Source organism: Pygoscelis adeliae, unplaced genomic scaffold, assembly GCF_000699105.1.
Source record: "Pygoscelis adeliae isolate BGI_AS28 unplaced genomic scaffold, ASM69910v1 Scaffold48, whole genome shotgun sequence".
Lineage (NCBI taxonomy): Eukaryota > Metazoa > Chordata > Aves > Sphenisciformes > Spheniscidae > Pygoscelis > Pygoscelis adeliae.
The window spans coordinates 727,035-744,569 of NW_008825618.1; the positions used below are offsets into that span (position 1 = coordinate 727,035).

Here is a 17,535-nt window from a genome sequence, read left to right on the forward strand (position 1 = left end):
CATCTTCTCTTTCCACACAGGAGTTTGGGTTTTAACTTCGGAACGGGCCGCGTATTCAAGTGTTTCGTCAGCTAAGAAATATTTCACTAAAAGAAGCGTTTACAATATACTGAGTTTCTCTGTTATCAGCAAAAACTTTTCAGATGTGTTATTTCAGCTAAAATTCTTTGTGATGGCTAAGCCACGTTAATTCTTTCTCTTGTCATGCTTAAGACTCCATTGTCAAGCCTAGTGGGGAATCTCTCCCATTGAATTAAATACTAGCGTCTAGGTTTAGCATGAATTCCCACTGCATGGCTGCATCGGGTCTTTTATCACTCTCATCACTTCAGCGGTCAGCAGAGTTCAGCACATTGTTTGGCGAAGAATAAAAAGTATTATTGTTCCTGATGCTGCAGTGAAAATTCCTGAAATATAATTTGGGAATGAGAAGGAGGGGAGACATACATTTTTAGGAACCCAGTGAAGTTCAATATTGATTACTACAAACGCTTTCTAGAGAAGCAGCAAGAATTATTCCCGCACTCCTGAACATAGGAATGGAATGGAGGCCATTCCCTGGGAGCTGAATTTCTTTCTCTTCTCAACTGCCTGCATGTGACATAAGAACAGTTCTTGCAACTTTTTGAACTTTATTAAAATTGTAACAAAGCAAATTCATTGGACAGCTGTGTCACAATGCCTGTGAAATAAAACGTTCTTGGAAAAGAAGGTCTAAGACTTAGATTCTTATAACTGGCATGTTCTGTCAGAAACTTGATTGGAACTGAGTTGGAGTTTGTTTAATCTTCATAGATACGTATGCATTATGGTCAATCTGAATAAGAAGTCTTAATTGTCATGATAGATTACCAAGCTTTTCAAGTCCATTAGTTTTGTATGTAGATACAAGCAAGTAGTATGATTTTTACTTATGTAACTGCACTGAATCTGGTATTGGTTTCTGCCTATTTCCAAGGTGTATTGGAAGTATTTTTATGGTTTAGGATCGTTCAGGATGGAAGGGTCCTCAGGAGGTCTGTAGCGCAATCCGCTCAAAGTGGTGTTGGCTATCAGGTCACTTGGGGCCTTGTCCTGCTGGGTCTTGAAAACCTCTGAGAATGGAGACTGCACAAGCTCTCTGAGCAACCCGCTCCTGCTTGACTGTCCTCATTAGAGCAAAGACGTCTGAACCTCTACCCAGTCTGAAGCTCCTTTTTTCAATTTGTGCCTGTTGTCTCTCATTCTTCCACTGTGCACAGCTGTGAAGATCCCAGCTCAGTCTTCTTCATGGTGGGTTAACAAACTTGTACCTAGAAACACAAATCTGTCTCTATAGTGTAGGTAGATTGACTTTTTTTTTTAAGTTGCCTGTTTCTTGAAGTAGGATTTCTTTGGACAAAAGGAAAGTATTGCGTAGCCTTTAGAATATCTACTTACTAAAATCATACAGGACTCATATTTGATCTTAAACATCTGCATAGTCCAATCAGTTTTTTAAAGTGTGCTTACTGTTGGAAGGCAATATTGAATACTATAGGGATTCAAATAACTGCAGGTAAATTGAATAGCAGGTTTTCATTTGTGTCCCATAAAAACCAGTGAGAATGAGAAATGCATGGACAGGGAACTGAAGGAGACAGACTTGAGTTATTTCTAATAGGTCTGGTCATTGAAATTAGGATGAGGGGTGTTACGTTGAAGACTAGACTTAATGGAGATGTAGAGTCATAGCCTGTTTGCGTGGGGGTGTAGTGAAAACTGTAAAAAACAAAGGGGGAAGGAAAGTCTAATCACCTAAAACCTCTTTTTATTTAAGTATTTATGTATATGGATCTATATATGTGCTAGCACACTCATAATGTGTTCTGACCGGTTTGCTGAAACCTGGTTTGTTCATTTTATCTCCTATTAAAAATTACTGGAATGTTGTCTGTTGACTATAAAAGCCTGTCTTTCTCTTATTTGCGCGCCTATCTGCTGATAGAGAAACTTCTATTTACTTTGTCTTGGTGGTTTTATGCTCTTTTTTAAAATATATTTCTCAGGTTTGGAAGAGCATGAGTACTAAGGGTAGATAATAGATACTCGCTTGCATGTATTCCGAAAGTTAGTCATGCTGTGTGAGAAATTTGTACCTCTGGATGAGGTAGCTGGGGAACTAACTGTGAACTAAAAGAATACAGTGAAGATGTAGCAGGATCCAGGTACACAGGGTGTAGCCAAGGCTGGTAGTAAGATGGGTGGAGTCAGCAAAGTAGCCCTCCCCCAGCACAGGGGGAAGGTTCTAGTTTTGGCCATATGTTCCTCTTGCCTACCTTGCCCTGGTGCTCTTCAGCATCCTCTGAACCCCGTTTACTAAATTGACAGAATTATGCCAGTGAACAACTGGATAGGTTGCTGCCATTTCTAGTGAGTTTAAACAACTCAAAATGAATTTCATTATTATCAGAATTGGCATGAGGGAAAGCCAGCTTTTTACTGTGCTTCAGCTGTCCATGAAAGCACAGCTTCAGGCCCATGCTGGGCCTGTGTTCAGGGAACCTTCTTGTTTCTGTATTTGTCTTTGTATTTGTAGATAACAGTGCAATATAAATATATACATTCATGGAAATGGTTAATCTGAGAAGACTTTCTATTCTGACCCTAAACCTCATTTAATTTTGCAGTCTTCATGAAATGATTAGATTGCATGCAGGGATTCATTGGGGATTCAGAGTCTCATTGACTGTGAGCGTATATTAGCAACTAGGGAGAATATGAAGTAAGAATTGAGTCCGTGAACGAGGCCTACTAACAAACAGGTACAGAAAGTGGAGGAAGATGATGTCTAATATTACATGTGTGATGGGGAAACTACTTTATTGAAAATAGCAGGTACGCTGTCAAGGTGTGTAAATTTGCTAGAGTATTAGAAAGAGCTGCTGCAATGGTAAGAATGGGAAGTAGGCAGGCAGGGAACTGATTGAGATGAACCTGGGCGTTGTGTAGTAGGCTTGTTCAGGATGGGATAGCGAATATTTGGAAAGGGTGGAGTAATTTATCTTCAAGATTGTGTCCACAAAAAATAACTTTCGGAGTTAGTAAGTATAGAACTATTTCTGAATGTTTTAAGTGATTGCTCTTCAGCTTGTAATGCCTCTGCTCTTACCTACATAGGCTTAGTATATTAGAAACAAGCATTTATAGTTTTAAAATGCTCACGTATACCACGTTTTGGATAGCAAAAGTTACTTTGCTGTGTCCTCGCTCTAGCTTCTAAGTAACAATCTAATTTAAAAAAACATAGTGAATGAACTGCATGCCAGAAGTGTGTAAGACAACGTAACTGAACTTCTCGTTAAACTTTTCCACTTTATTAAGAGGGTTTCCCTAAGGGGGGGACTAAACAGTCTCTTTCTAAAATTCAGGCAGGAGATAAAAAAAATGAAAAGTTCTTATTCAAAACATGTAGTTGAGATGTGTGGCATGTAAAGGCCATAAAAGGTTCAAAAAAAGAGCTGAACAAATTTTTGGACTATACGTTTGTCGGTGGTTATTAATCTGCTGGTCATAGTTCAGTCTCAGGCTTCCAAAGTTCTTAATCCTTTGATGTGATAGAAGCTACGATGGATTCCTAGGAGGATACATGTTCCGTATATGTTGTATTTCCAGGAGGCTACGTGTTCCATTTAAGTTGTATTCCTTATCTCATAGGTGGCCAGTAATGCATATGTAGATCATTCCAATACGGCAGGTCTTATTAGGTAACTAAGACTTTACTCATGATTTTAAAATAGGTCAGAAATTTTTATTTTGATACGTTTAATTTTTTTGCTACGTTATTTTCTATTAACTGGATGGATACTGAAGTTGTTTCAAAAGGAAAGTCAATTCATATTAATGCTTAACACATGCTTTCTGGTAATGGTTTACAATAAGCTGCATCCCTTTTTATGCAGGAGACGTATGAGAATATTCCAGGTCAATCTAAGATCACGTTCCTCCTACAAGCAATCAGGAATACTGCTGCTGCTGAGGAGGTATGTCTCAATAATCTTTGAATTCTGCAGATTTTCAAGGGAACTTGGAGAAGCAGGGAAGCAATCGGTGCCAGTCATTTTGGGATAAATGAACAAGTCAGGCATTAACTGAATCATCTTAATTTACTGCACATTTGTAGAGGGACCACTCATCTAGTTTGTTGCATGTCAAGTTCACTAGCTGAGACTTTTTGATGTAAGATATTTAGTTTCAAAAGTAGTCTTTCATAAGTGACTGCTTAGATCTCCATTGTTTTCTGGTTGTGTGTTTTGCTTAATGAATGGGTTCTTTCCTTAAAATGTGTAACTAATATATGACTGTTGCTGTGATGTTCCTTCAAGTTACAGTTGAGAAATGCTTTCCATTTTGGGGTCCTGTGCCTAAATGTGTTAAACTTATGTATCATCTGAAACTTCTTGTGCTTCTCAAATCGGAATTGGGGGAAGATAAGGTAGCAGTTGTTTTGTATGTTTTATTCAGGTTGCTTTTGCATTTTGTCCTATTTGTTCATTAAGTCATTTAGCAGTGTTATAGACTGAATGGAGAGCAGCCTAAGCACCATATAAAATTTTTCTGGGGGCATACAGTGCCTTTTAGTTATTCCTTAATTTTGTAAAGGCTCACACCCTTTAGCAATCAGGTATAGTACTTCTTGGTAAAACTATTATTCACTTGGATATGCAGAGTGAAAAACTACTAAGCTTTCAAGGTATTACAACCTTCGGAGTCACTTAAAAGTAAAAACCTTTGACCTTTTTTTCAAATCTAGAGTTTTACTGAACAACAGAAGGATGTAGCATGTAGAATTTCTGAACAATATTATAAGGAGAGTACAAGTGTGCTCTTTCTCTCTGGATAACGATCTCTTCTGGTAGATTGTATTCAGTTTAGAGGTAGATGCTATTTGTGCTTTTTAATGCTTAGTAAGTATCAGCTTACTAATACTGATGTTTATCTACCTACAAAGCAGTGTTCTTCTGCCAGAATCCTTCAGTATTATGCTGGCAACTGATTGCATAAGAGCTATGTAGTTTTCCCTCCTGCCCTCTGAGATGCTTCAAATGATAGAAGGCCGTAGAGCAGTCTCTCCTGTATTTAAATTTGCGATGAAAAATAAGATCTACCGCTGCCCCTTTTTCACAGAAGATAATACTATGCCCTAGAAGTCATAGCTCCATTGCACTTGCTTCTGTTTTGTATTGAATACATTTGATAAGTCTGAGTTGACAACTACAAAGTCATGCTTGTGTAAATAAATACTCGCTCCATATATTTACTGATTTTATTCCCTTCACATCAGCTAAGGAAATAGCCCAGTCTAAAACTCATTCAGAATCTTGCCAATGACTTGGCTTCTAACTTACTCAAGTGCAAAGAAATTTTTCACCTGTAGAAGTTACTCTTACCAAAGACATCAGAGGTGAACATTTGTAGAGTAACTTGACATTTAACTCCACGAATGGATAAATCAAAGAAAGGTTTAAATGTTAGTTTGTAACTTAAGTAGACATTAGGTGCTGGACTCAAAAAATCCTGATTAATAAAACCTGTGACAACCTCTCTTCCCTGTAAATCCAAATATATAGTAGCCTAATTAAAGCCTAAGTGAAGTCATCCCCATGCTTGATCTAAACATTGCATTTAAACATGCAGGGAAGCATTCTGTGCGTGTTCAGTATGGCGCTGATGTGAATAGCTAGGCACTTCGTGTCTGCATATGTTTCATGTAGATCCAAATGTTGGACAGACAGTGCATATGTCACTGACGGATAGGGCTTTGGGCCTGGTATGTGTCCTCTGAACACGTCAAATGTACCAGCACCACTGAACACAGGCTGCTGGAAGAAGCCTTAGAACTTTAAAGATCCCTTGCCCAGGCTATGGTAAAGCTGGGTTCAGATCCCTTTTCATCCTGAAGCCTCTTTTTGCTTTAGCCCCTCCCAGGAAAACTAGGCTGAAGAAAATACTCCATCCTGTTTGCAGGAGCTGGGCTGCTGTGTTGTAGAGAATACACGATTCATAGGACTATTTGGACAGCAGTTGAGAGGATCCTGACTCTGCAGCTTAGTAATTTTGGCATTTAAATGGAGAAACAGGGATTCAGATCCTGCTCCCAGGACCCCTTGCATTTGACATGGAGAAAAACATTAAGCTAGATCAGGAATAACTCTCTTAAAAACTAATTGTATAACAGGTTTTCTCCTTCTAACCAAATGCCTAAATTGTAAGTAATCACCTTTTTCCTCTGTTGTCACTTCATATTTTCTTGATAGCAGACTAACACTGTTCTGTGAAGGGAAGCGCATGACCTATGAGTTAGAACACTTCTCTGCCAGATGATATGTGAGTTTGTACACCTCAGGCTAAAGAGGGTCTTTAACCTGTGTCTCCAGCTTCCTGAACCTACAGTCTCACTTTTATGAAGTTAGGACTCTACTTCTTCCTACGCAACTGCATTTTAAAGGGTTGAACAGAAAGGTGGTATATATTCAGTTTATTTGATCATTTTTATTCTCAGAATGTGTCTGAGGTGTTAGAGGCTTCTTCCTTTACAGTTTTGATTTACCACCTAAATCTTAGAGAGGAACAGAAGTTCTGCATATTCTCCTGCATTTGTTTTCTTCCTGCTTAACTCTAGATTGGCAGTTTTCAATTGTGTCCTAATTTACAGTTGACTAATTTCAAGCACTGTGAAATACAGTAACAAATGCTGTGTAAAACTGTGTTTCTGCTGTACTTCCAGCCCTCTTAGAGGGCTCTGACCTTTCCCTTCTTCCTCTCCATATTATCACATGAAGGGGTTGAATTTCTTAGTCTGAAAACTACTGCAGCGGGCAGCTTCCTGTTCAGCATTTGGAGGGGAAGGAAGGCAGCCCATGGATTTCTGATGCACCACAGTTCTGCCTTTGAGTTGTATGCGGACCTTAGGCACTACGTACTTTGAGTTCCACATGGGGCTGGATCCCCGAATGACATTGTGCAAGCCCATCTTTGGACCGTGTCCTAAATACTGATTGCTTCCATCCATGCACGTTTTCCTCCTTGAGGACTTAAAAGGAACAGTAAAATAAAAGTAAAAATCACTGTGACTGTGCTACACAAGATGGTCAGTCTTTTTCTTAAAAAATGTGTAGGATTACCTGCACACTTTGAATGCCAGTGGAGAAGATGGTATCCCAGATTTCTGTTCATAATTCTGCTGCCCCGCTCAGCAAGTTGGTTTTCTTCTTGTGCCTTGGTTCCGTCATCCTAGAACGAATCCAAGAACGTTTTTAAACCACTGTAAATTCTATTAGTAAGAAGCGGTATGTTGAAATTTGAGTATTATGACTACTTTTTATGTCAATACCTTTGACATTCCAGTTGTATGTGAGCACCTTTTAGATGTGCAGAAGAATCCAATGCTAGGAGAGAATTCTGCTTTTTTATGCTTCATTGGTAGATAGAAGTTCTTCTTTGGGGGGATGTACACTTTATATTGTTCCTATTCTCATTAAAAGCTATAGTTGCTAAGTTGCAGGATTTTAAACTGCTTGTTTGGGTACATATCTTGTAATACTTAAAAGAGCCTTTGGTGTCTGTGAAAAATACATACTTTCATCCTTAAAGCAGAAGAAACATCCCCAGAGCTGCCGTTAATCCAGCCATGTTCGTCATAATTAAATTGACAATGGTAATTTTCATATATAGGTGGATATCTCCTGAGGAAAATATGCCATTTATTATTAGAAGTCAATTGCTTCTTTGTCACTCCTTCAAACATTTGAATTTGCTTTAGGGAATTTGGGAATTTTTTTCTAAACTCGTAACAATAACCAGGAGCTAACTCATGTAGTGCTGATCTTGTGTCTTTCTGTATGCCTTGTTACTTGTGTTTTTACTTTGCAATCAGTCTGTGTTCGTCAGTCTTCTAATGTTTTAAATTAAATTCTTCAGAGGTGGAAATTCTTATCTTTGAGACTATGTGCTTTATGAAAACAAGCTCTATTCCCTATCTGACCACCTATTATTACTTCAGGAAAGGAATGAATATAATGTGAGTTAAGTCATTATCAGATGTCAGAGAACATGCACAGAAACACGATGCTCTGAGTAGGGGAAGACACGGCATCAGAGTTTGTGCCTTGTTTAATCCTAGCAAACTCACTTCGCAGTCAAGGCTTCTCCTATGTAAGTTCACCATACTAATGAGGAGAAATTTAATCTTTCACAATATTGGTGCTTCTAGGGATGGGAGAAGGAAAGATATCATTATATTGTGGGTACCATTAAAGTTTTTGGACACACTGTTAGTGGGATTCCCAGAGGTGGTGGGGAAAGAATCTTTCTCCTTCCTAACTTGTGTTCCCCATGTGACAACCTATTGCTAGAGAACCTTGGCTTATGATGGGAGCTAGAGCACAGGTGGGCGCTGTGACCCTCTTTGTTCACCTACTGTCTTCCTTAGATCTACTAGGGAAGATCTACTAATCCTACATATGTGGTGGCTTTGGTCCACACTGGAGCTGTTGAGGAGGAGGAAATAAGGAGGAGATAAGGAATAATCTAGAGCAAGGTCCAATTCTAGGCCTTCCCTTCTGCTAGGATAGAGATACTTTGTGTGCACTACTCTTTAGCTGTGTAGAAGAGAGCTGGGTAGACTGGAAAAAGGCACAGTGAGCCTGGAGACAGCAGAACATAACAAGAATAGTATCTTGGGTTCGAGCAATACCTGATTTTTACAGGGTACGTTAGAAGTTGAGATTTTGCAGCAGTTTGTGTTTCTCATCTATAGGTTATGCTGTAGCAATATAGTTGAGAGATCTTTTGGAAATCGGACTTCGTTAGTTCTGCTGCTCACTGAACATTTTTTGAATTCTGAAGGCTGTTATAAATGAAACTTTTTCATTCAAGTACACATTAAATAAGAATATCTTAGGAAAAAAATTGAGTGCATGTTGCATTGGATTATTTTTTTGTGAGGATTTAACATGTGTAAGGTTTTGTTACACATGTTAAACTTTAGAAGTTTGGGGGTGGTTTTTAATTACTGTTTGTCCTTCTAGAAACACTGGTTAGTGAACATCCTATTTATTAAGGTATTCAGAGTGCTTCATGTGTCTTTTTGCCTTTACTGCATGTGTTGCTCTATTCATTTTGAATTACTCAGCCATGTGTTTTGCTTCTAGTTCTTGTATAATTGTAAATAAGTACAGATATGTAAATGATACTTGCATACAGCAATTCTAACACAGTAGGAAGCACAGAAGATTGTAGTATGTGGTATTGAGGTTCCTATGCTCAAATTCAAGTTTAAAGAAAAACGCTTCATCATAGGTCTGCAAAAGGCTGAAAGCTTTGGGGTTTTTTTATTTTTGTTCAGAGTAGAGTTTTATTTGCCAAAATCTAACTCTAGGTTCCTGAATCTTTAGTGTGAAGCTTGGTTGTTTGAGAAAGTGAAGGAGGGATTACAGGTTAATTGTCTGACGAAGTTGTCCCATTAAGTCACTCGTTAATCCAAAAAACCCCATCTGGATTATAATTATCTCATCAGGCCATTTAAAATAGAAAGAAGACATGCTTTAAACATCTTTAAATAATACAGCTAAGTCCTTAACTTGCCACAAAATATGTCTGTGGTTCAGCTCTAGAAAAAAACCTGAACACCTTAGTGGATTTCATGATTATTTCTTTGAAGAGCTGTAATTGTCAGAAACATGGTTATAAGCTGATGTTTCTTTACTGTTTTTACTTATTATCATAATTTTCATCTGTCGCTTGAGAGGTATTCCATTCACTGAACAAGTCTACACAGTGAAAACTGATCATTTGGAAGCATGATGTCAGTCTTTCTTCATAAGAGCACGATTATCATATCCAAACACTTTAATATACATACTTTCTTATTCAATAGGCTAGACAAATGGCAGCTGTCCTTCTACGACGTCTTTTGTCTTCTGCTTTTGAAGAAGTTTATCCAGCTCTTTCACCTGATGATCAAACCTCTATCAAAAGTGGATTGCTGTTGATTATTCAGTTGGAAACGCAGTCCAGTATGAGGAAAAAAATCTGTGACATCGTTGCTGAATTGGCCAGGAACTTAATAGGTACTTTATATAAGCTGATATTGTGGTAAAATGTTTATGATAGTAGTTGTATTTTTATCTCTTGTTCTCTAGTCTTGTGTAGACGTTTGAACATGATGTACTAACTGATTTCATGGTTCAAAATAAAACCTAATATTTGTTTACATTATCCTTGATCAGATAAAACCAAGATCCCTTAACTCTGCTTTTTAAATTGCTTGAGTTTAGGTGAGATTATATTAAGGTTTAGAAATTCAATTTTGTTCAAATTCTCATGAATGTTATGCTGAACATCTGCATCAGTTTTTCTTGAGTGCTATTATATAACAGTAAATAGAGATCATCTTCTGTTCCTGAGTGCCTTTAGATTTAACATTTCAGCCATATTTTACACTGTGACTTGGACACATCTTCAGATCAGGTTTTTTTAAATTAATTTTAGTAGTGATGATTGGTTGCCCTGCATAATTGAGATCTAACCACTCTTAAGTTTGCTTGTCCTAAAACTTCGTTGTGTTTAATCTAGATGAAGATGGCAACAACCAGTGGCCAGAAGTTCTGAAATTCTTATTTGACTCTGTCAGCTCTCAGAACGTGGGACTGCGTGAGGCTGCTCTACATATATTCTGGTAAGCTTTCAGACTTCGCTACGTTTTTGCAGGTTAGCCAAATCATGTCTGTAAAAATGTAAGAAACTGTCACAACTTAATTAACAAGCAATCATATATATTTCATTTATTCTGTATTGTGTTTTACTTAACTCTTACATGTACAGTTACAATCTGTAGCTTAAACAATGGATAAGTTTAAAATAATAGTTACGGTTAAACTGTGTCAATCTTTATTAATGTTTTGGTCTTATCCTTAGGAATTTTCCTGGGATTTTTGGGAATCAGCAGCAACACTATTTGGAGGTCATTAAGAGAATGCTGGTTCAGTGTATGCAAGATCAAGAGCATCAATCAGTAAGACCTTTATGTTGTTCGGGCTTTTTTTTGTTTTTCAGTATGTCCTGAGCATAGAAACTTGGTGTAGTAGTCTCAAACATAATGGTTAAATCATAGATTCCAGATTCCAACCAGAGAATTGCATTACCTGAAACTGATGTACATTTGGAGTTCTGACTATGCCTACTGCAAAACAGAAGGGTCAAACCTCTTCATGGTCCTAAAGCTGACTGGCTGGCTCATATCTGCACTGCTTAGGCCCAGACTCTACTCTAGTGGTTATGCTTGGAGAAACCTAGTTGTACCGGCCCAACGCAGAGCCAGGGGTTTTAGCCAGCAGCATGAGGGGTCAGAAACTCCTTGTTAAGCTCTCTTTCTGGCCCTTGTGTTTAACAGTATAGATACGTAGTATCTCTACGGATAGTATCTGTACACAGTATATCTCAAAACTGAATATATGACAGCTCTCCTTGAACTGTTTGTGCATGCTTTGCTGTAAGGGCATGTTAGCAAGCCTTGCTTTTCTGGAAGGCTTCAGATTTATTGATTTGTGCAGAGAATTGTACTTTGAAAATGTTTCTCTTGTTGTGGAAAATGCTGGGCAAGGATAGGAAACCCTGCTGTGGTATATGGGTTCAGTTTGCTGCTCCCCCATGGATTACTTTTTCTGACCTTTGAAACTCAACTGAGTAACATTTTCTAAAGTACCATAAGTCATGCCTTTAAAGAAGCATGTTTTAAACACTTAGATCACACTTTTTTAAAAATGGGACTTTGACACTTGCATACACATTTGAAATTGGGATGCAAGTTGAAAACAATAGTGGTTTTCTTTTTTCTTTCATTTAAAAAAACACAACCCAAACCACCAAAACCAAACAAAAAAACCTTGGGGAATACTTGCCACCTCGTAATATGATAAACTTTTTTTGGTATCATGGAGGCCATAGATGCTGAAGATCTTCATTATCACTTTACCTTAATTTGCAGTACAATTAAAAACTAATTGCTATATCTATTAGGAAAATGTAAAAGGAAATGATAATAAAAAATGTAGTCTCATAATAGGCCTAATGTTAAAAGAAAACAAAGGCATGTTTTGTTACCAGTTCTTCACGTTTCTTTCTCCAATCCTGCCTGTCTTCTAGATCAAGACTCTGTCTGCTAGAGCTGCAGCTGCGTTTGTGCTTGCTAATGAGCACAATCTTCCCCTTCTTAAACATTTTGCAGACCTGCTACCTGGAATCTTGCAGGTAAGAAACCACACAAGTAACACTTAATGTGCTATTACTGTCTGTATTGACTGTATCTGGACATAAATTACTGGTCTGCAAATTCGTGTAGCATATGCATTTTTGCTGAGACCTGGATTAACTATATCTCAGTTAGCCTGACATCAGTCACCAGCAAGATACAGTAGAAACTGATAAGGAATTTTGTAAACACAAGCTAATTCATAGGGTTTTAAGGGAAATAGTTCAATGCTGATTAATTTATACAGTGTTACCTAGATAAATGAGTTAAAATTCTCGTAAGGTATTTAACTCAAAATCATACAGCTTTTAAACAAACCATGATATTGAAATATACTTTAAATATGGGCTACCCTGAGATTTCAAGTAATCAGTAATTGGGAAATTCATTGATCCCTAATATCCTATATCTTTTCAGTTTAGAGGAAAGCGTAGAATTATTCTGAACAAAGATTCTCAGAGTAACAACAACAGTGTAGACAAATGATCTTTATTGTTTGACAAACTAGGAACTTGCAAACAAAATGCCTTTTTAAGCTTCATATAATTTCTGGGGCTGGATTAGATCTCTTTTAGGATGGATGAATTTGGGCAGAAGTTGGAATTCTGATATAAGGTTGCTTACTTCTGGGGGGAAGTCTATTGTAAACCAAACCAGAGACAGAAATGGTTTGAGCTCTGAAGGACAACAATTTCACAGTACAGTTCCCTTTCTATATTAAGAAAAAAGTGGAAATAACTAAGTACCTGTGGTAACAGTGGTAGTGAACTTTTGGCAATTTTAAATTAGGCTAAATTTAGGTTAAAGACTGACTTCTTGCTACAATCAGTACAGCAGGTTCCTGTTGACAGTGCAAGCTATAAATGTTGTCTGTGTGTGCTTTGTGGCAAGCTGAAGAAAAATTGTGCCAAGTTTACTGGCTTCTGCAACCAATGGAATTCTGCTTGATCTTAAATGGAAACTGAGAGGAATTTATTAAAATCAACTGAACTTGAAAATGGGCTCTAGCGTGTGCAAGATAACTATTTTGATATTGAGGTCACTATTTGGTGGTTAGTCCCTGTCTATGACTTTGGCAATGACAACTGTATTGTTCAAAAATTTTAACTGGCTGAGAGGACCTTGGCTACTGAGTACTGTATGAGTGGGAGTGAGGCAGGATTTGGGGTGGGCATGCTATTTGTCTTGATGTTTGGCAATTAAATAGTATGCTGTTTTTAGACTTCAGACTTCTAGCCCACTTTGTGTGATATAAGTTTCAATGCTACTATTTTAGACTGTAAAAACACATGTACTTGGCTTGCATTTCCAAGCTTTATTTTGCAAATACAAAGCACCAAACTATGCTATGAAACCGGTCTTTTTAAAGTACTTATTGCGAGAAGGACTAGATTTTCTGGCTGTGGTAACACAAGATGGGTATGAAGATCTGAGTTTATAAATAGGAGATGGGATGTGTTAGAATAGTGGTGAGTGACCTTTGGAGGCAGTTGGATGCTTTTTTTGTTGCTGTTGAAGCTCATTTTGTTGAAATACTGGCATGGTAAGAAAGCTAAAAATAAAATTCTGACTTAGCAATTCAGTCCTTTCAGTGCAATTTCTATAATGGTTATGCTGGAAGTTGAACTTTCAGAACTAGTAGTTGAAACTTGTATCCGAGAGATTTATCTTGCAGTGGAGGTAAAAGCAGCTGAAACTTCAACTGACTTCTGTGGTGGTTGGTGTTTGATACTACAGAAAAGTGCCTCTGCCTTTTAGGGCTCACCATGCATTTTGAACTTTTCTTCAGAAACCTAGTCTTGCTTTGAAAAGCTGTCAAAGTTGCAATGGGTATAAAATAGTTTTACAGAAGCTTCCAGTAAATAGTACATTATCATTTGCCAGAATCGGAGGACGAGTGGTAACTATTAGTCCAAAAAGCCTTAACCAAGATAGATTTTTTTTTTTTTCTCCCGGAACATTTCTGATACTAGAAGATGCTGCTTCTGTGTTGAAAGTGTGGGCTGTTTGAGTGGCCTTATTAGAAGTGTTGGATTCTAGATTTAAGTATTAAAAACCACCTAATTATTCACTTTAAAAAAATGTTTCTACGTTAGGAAGACATCAGATACTTTGCTAATGAAAATTCCTTTCGAAACCCCAAAGGTGTGTTTAAAGACTGTTTTTTCTTTGGACGTTTGGGTTCTCGTGTCCTACTTCTAGAAGAGTTTTAACACCATTGAGTAACTGTGTGCTGTTTTGGTACTAGAGTATCAACCTGGTCAATTAAAAGTAAGTTTTAAATTACTTTTCAGAATGTAGCTATGAGTTAGGAAAGATACTTGCAAAAAGCTTGATTTCTTTTTGTCTGTCTTGTGTCCTGTGACTGAAGGCTGAAGGGTCTGCTTTAATTTGGTGGCTCTCCAGAGTTGTCTGGAAAAAAATAAATTATTTAATCTTGAGATTCCTGGTGTGTGTACGCATAAGCTATTCAAAGCTGTTCTCACCTAACAGGGAGAAAAGGAGTTAGGCTCATTTTCCTTCTTTTGGGCAGAGTTACTTTGAGGAGTTTTTCTTTATTTAAAATGCATTTTGGAGTTGTGCTTGTCAAAACATAGTGTGTGTTTTTGCATGTTGGCGCCTCTGATGTGACCTTAATTTTTTCTGAATGTCTACTGTGTAAGATTTAAACTAATAATGGTCAAAACTGATGGCATGTAACATTGTGAGCCATAACTTACTTGTAGAAAACTTGTAGTTTTGGACCCTGCATATTACCTCTTTGTAGTTGTTATGGATTTATGCACGCCAGCCACCGTAGCAGGGTCTGACCCTAGGATCCCGCTGAAAATGCAAAGTCCAAGTGAAGGCTTCCAATTAGTCTTTTATTAGTTCTCAGGTTACAGCTTGAGCTGGGCGCCTCCAGAGAGGGCCTCCTACCCCAGTTAACACCTCTGAACTATACCTGTACCACCCCATCACCTGATCCCCAAGTCCAATCACTTAATTCTGGTCGGTGGTCTCTTGATTTCTTACTGGTTTTCACTCTTGCTGGGCTGGCCTTCTTCTGAAGTTACTTCATTCTCTTGGAATTGTCTCCTTGGTCCTGATCTTATTCATTCCGCTTGTATCTGCCGGATTCGGCTAGTTCTTTGTTAGCAGCATTAGTTTTATCAAAAAGTTTACTCTCGGTCACTTCTTGTGGCTTAAGGCTTCAACTACTTTTAGCTACTAATGCTAAGCCACTAATGCTAAACGAGACTATTCAGAGAGATAAGAATAGAGTTAATCAAATTTCTTCTATAACAGTGGTCCCATTCATAATATTATTTGTTTTTATTTAATCTTATCTTCATCTTATCTCTTTATAGGCTGTAAACGATTCCTGCTACCAAAACGATGATTCTGTCCTGAAATCCCTTGTAGAAATTGCAGATTCTGTTCCCAAGTATTTACGACCACATTTAGAACCTACGTTGCAACTAAGTCTGAAGGTAAAGCTAGGAATTTTTTAAAAAGTCAATCTTTCCGCCCCAAAACTTCTGTTCTAACCATTTGCTCTAATCTTCTGGATTGTAGTTGTGTGCAGATGCCAGTCTCAGTAACATGCAGCGTCAGTTGGCGCTCGAAGTAATTGTGACCTTGTCAGAAACTGCTGCTGCTATGCTGAGGAGGCATACAAACATTGTTGCACAAGCTAGTAAGTATTCTGCTAATTTTCTTTGTTGAAACAATTCCTTTACAGTGTTAAACTGACTTTGCAGGTGGTCAGTGGCAAAACCATGTCTAATGCAGTTTGCTGGTGCTGATAACTTTAGGTGACGCTGAATTGAGTTTTCTTATGGAGAAACCCCCTTCTTATTATGACTCTTCTTAAATTAATCTGTGCTTATGCAGCCACCAACAATTTGAATAAAAATACAGTAGACTCTTCATTAGGTGTTTCCAAGGAAAATACTACTTTCATGCTTTTCTGCTGGCTTTGGAAATTTGTACTGTATTAAAAAAAAAAAAGTTGATGCATTTAGTTCTGAAGTTCTACGTTTGAAGTTTGGTATGTAGGCCAGATACTCTGTGGTACTGGCAACTGAAGACTGAAGGAATTCAGCACGCATGTTGAGCTTCAGTGTTGAGTTAAAGCTGTGAATTAAAAATCAGATGCTTATATAAATACTTAGAGATAGTCTAATTGGTCTATTTAACATGCGGATTGTGATTTCTTTGGAGAGGCACTTTTTTAATCATGCATTATTATTTGAGATACTAAAAATAGCTGTCTTCTGGACAGCCCCAGCAGCAATGCTGTACACACTGATACTGCTCTGCCTTTTAAACCCTTTTTGTGAGTAGATCAGGGCACTGACATGGTAATGTAGCCTGCTTCTTGGAAGGATTCTTTTCCTTCCCTGTATGCTTGTATTTGCCTAGATTCTTGCTTGTTTTCTGAAAATTGCATAGTGACAATCTGTTAAAAAGCAACTTTTTTTACTTGTGTGCTTGGGCTGGGGAAAGTTGCATATATACATGTCACTAAAATAATCATAAAACTTCTGGAAAATGTTGTAAACTGGATCTGCTTGGCTTAAGTGTTTAAACTATTGACTAGAAGTTTTGTTTACTTGTAGAATAGTTTTTAAAGAACAGATTCTTTTAGGATATATTTTGAAATTTGAAAATGTTTAGAAAGCTGTGTTTTCCCTCCATCTTGTAGCTTGTTGGGAATATTGATGCTTGACACTTGCTGTCCCCCAAATCATTACAAGCTTCTTATCTGGTCAGGCAGCATAGTGGAGAAGTGTATCTCATATCTCTTTAGAATGTATTACTTTTATATTGGGTTGCTAGTTGCTGTTTAGGAATGAAATATTTGTATTAAAGACATTGTATTAACATAAGGCACCATGTGGGAATGAAATGCCTTTGGTTTGCAACCCATTGTAAAATTGCTCTTAATATTAATGAATCACTAAAGTGAAAGACATTTATTTTTGCAGAGCTAGTAAAGCAGTTATGTTCAGAGAATGATAAAAAGGTAGCCAAAAAGGATTGCTTTTGTCTTAGTTTTGTGCCTTAGTTTAAAAGGTATTCATTCAACTAAACAGTTGCCAGATCACTTGATCTTCACAACTAGAAGTGGGTCTTGGGCAAAGCTGTCATTTTATGCTGGTTTTAATGAACGTGATGCTGATTTAGGGTGTCCTGTGTGCCAGTTATCCACTAGGAATTCCATTTGGGTTCAGACTTCCCTCCTTGAGCTCAGTATTCAAGATAGCAGAGTGTTTTATTGC

At 37.6% G+C, this 17,535-nt stretch overlaps 1 protein-coding gene across 1 annotated transcript in view; it reads left to right on the forward strand.

The window, feature by feature from the left end:
- Positions 1-3,923: 3,923 nt before the first annotated feature.
- IPO5 (importin 5) overlaps positions 3,924-17,535 on the forward strand; it is a 40,611-nt gene continuing 26,999 nt past the window's right edge. The window contains exons 1-7 of the mRNA XM_009333329.1: positions 3,924-4,001; positions 9,896-10,088; positions 10,594-10,696; positions 10,936-11,032; positions 12,163-12,267; positions 15,619-15,741; positions 15,827-15,947. Coding sequence (XP_009331604.1) covers positions 9,905-10,088; positions 10,594-10,696; positions 10,936-11,032; positions 12,163-12,267; positions 15,619-15,741; positions 15,827-15,947 — 733 coding nt within the window. The 5' untranslated portion in view covers positions 3,924-4,001; positions 9,896-9,904. The remainder of the gene's footprint in view (positions 4,002-9,895; positions 10,089-10,593; positions 10,697-10,935; positions 11,033-12,162; positions 12,268-15,618; positions 15,742-15,826; positions 15,948-17,535) is intronic.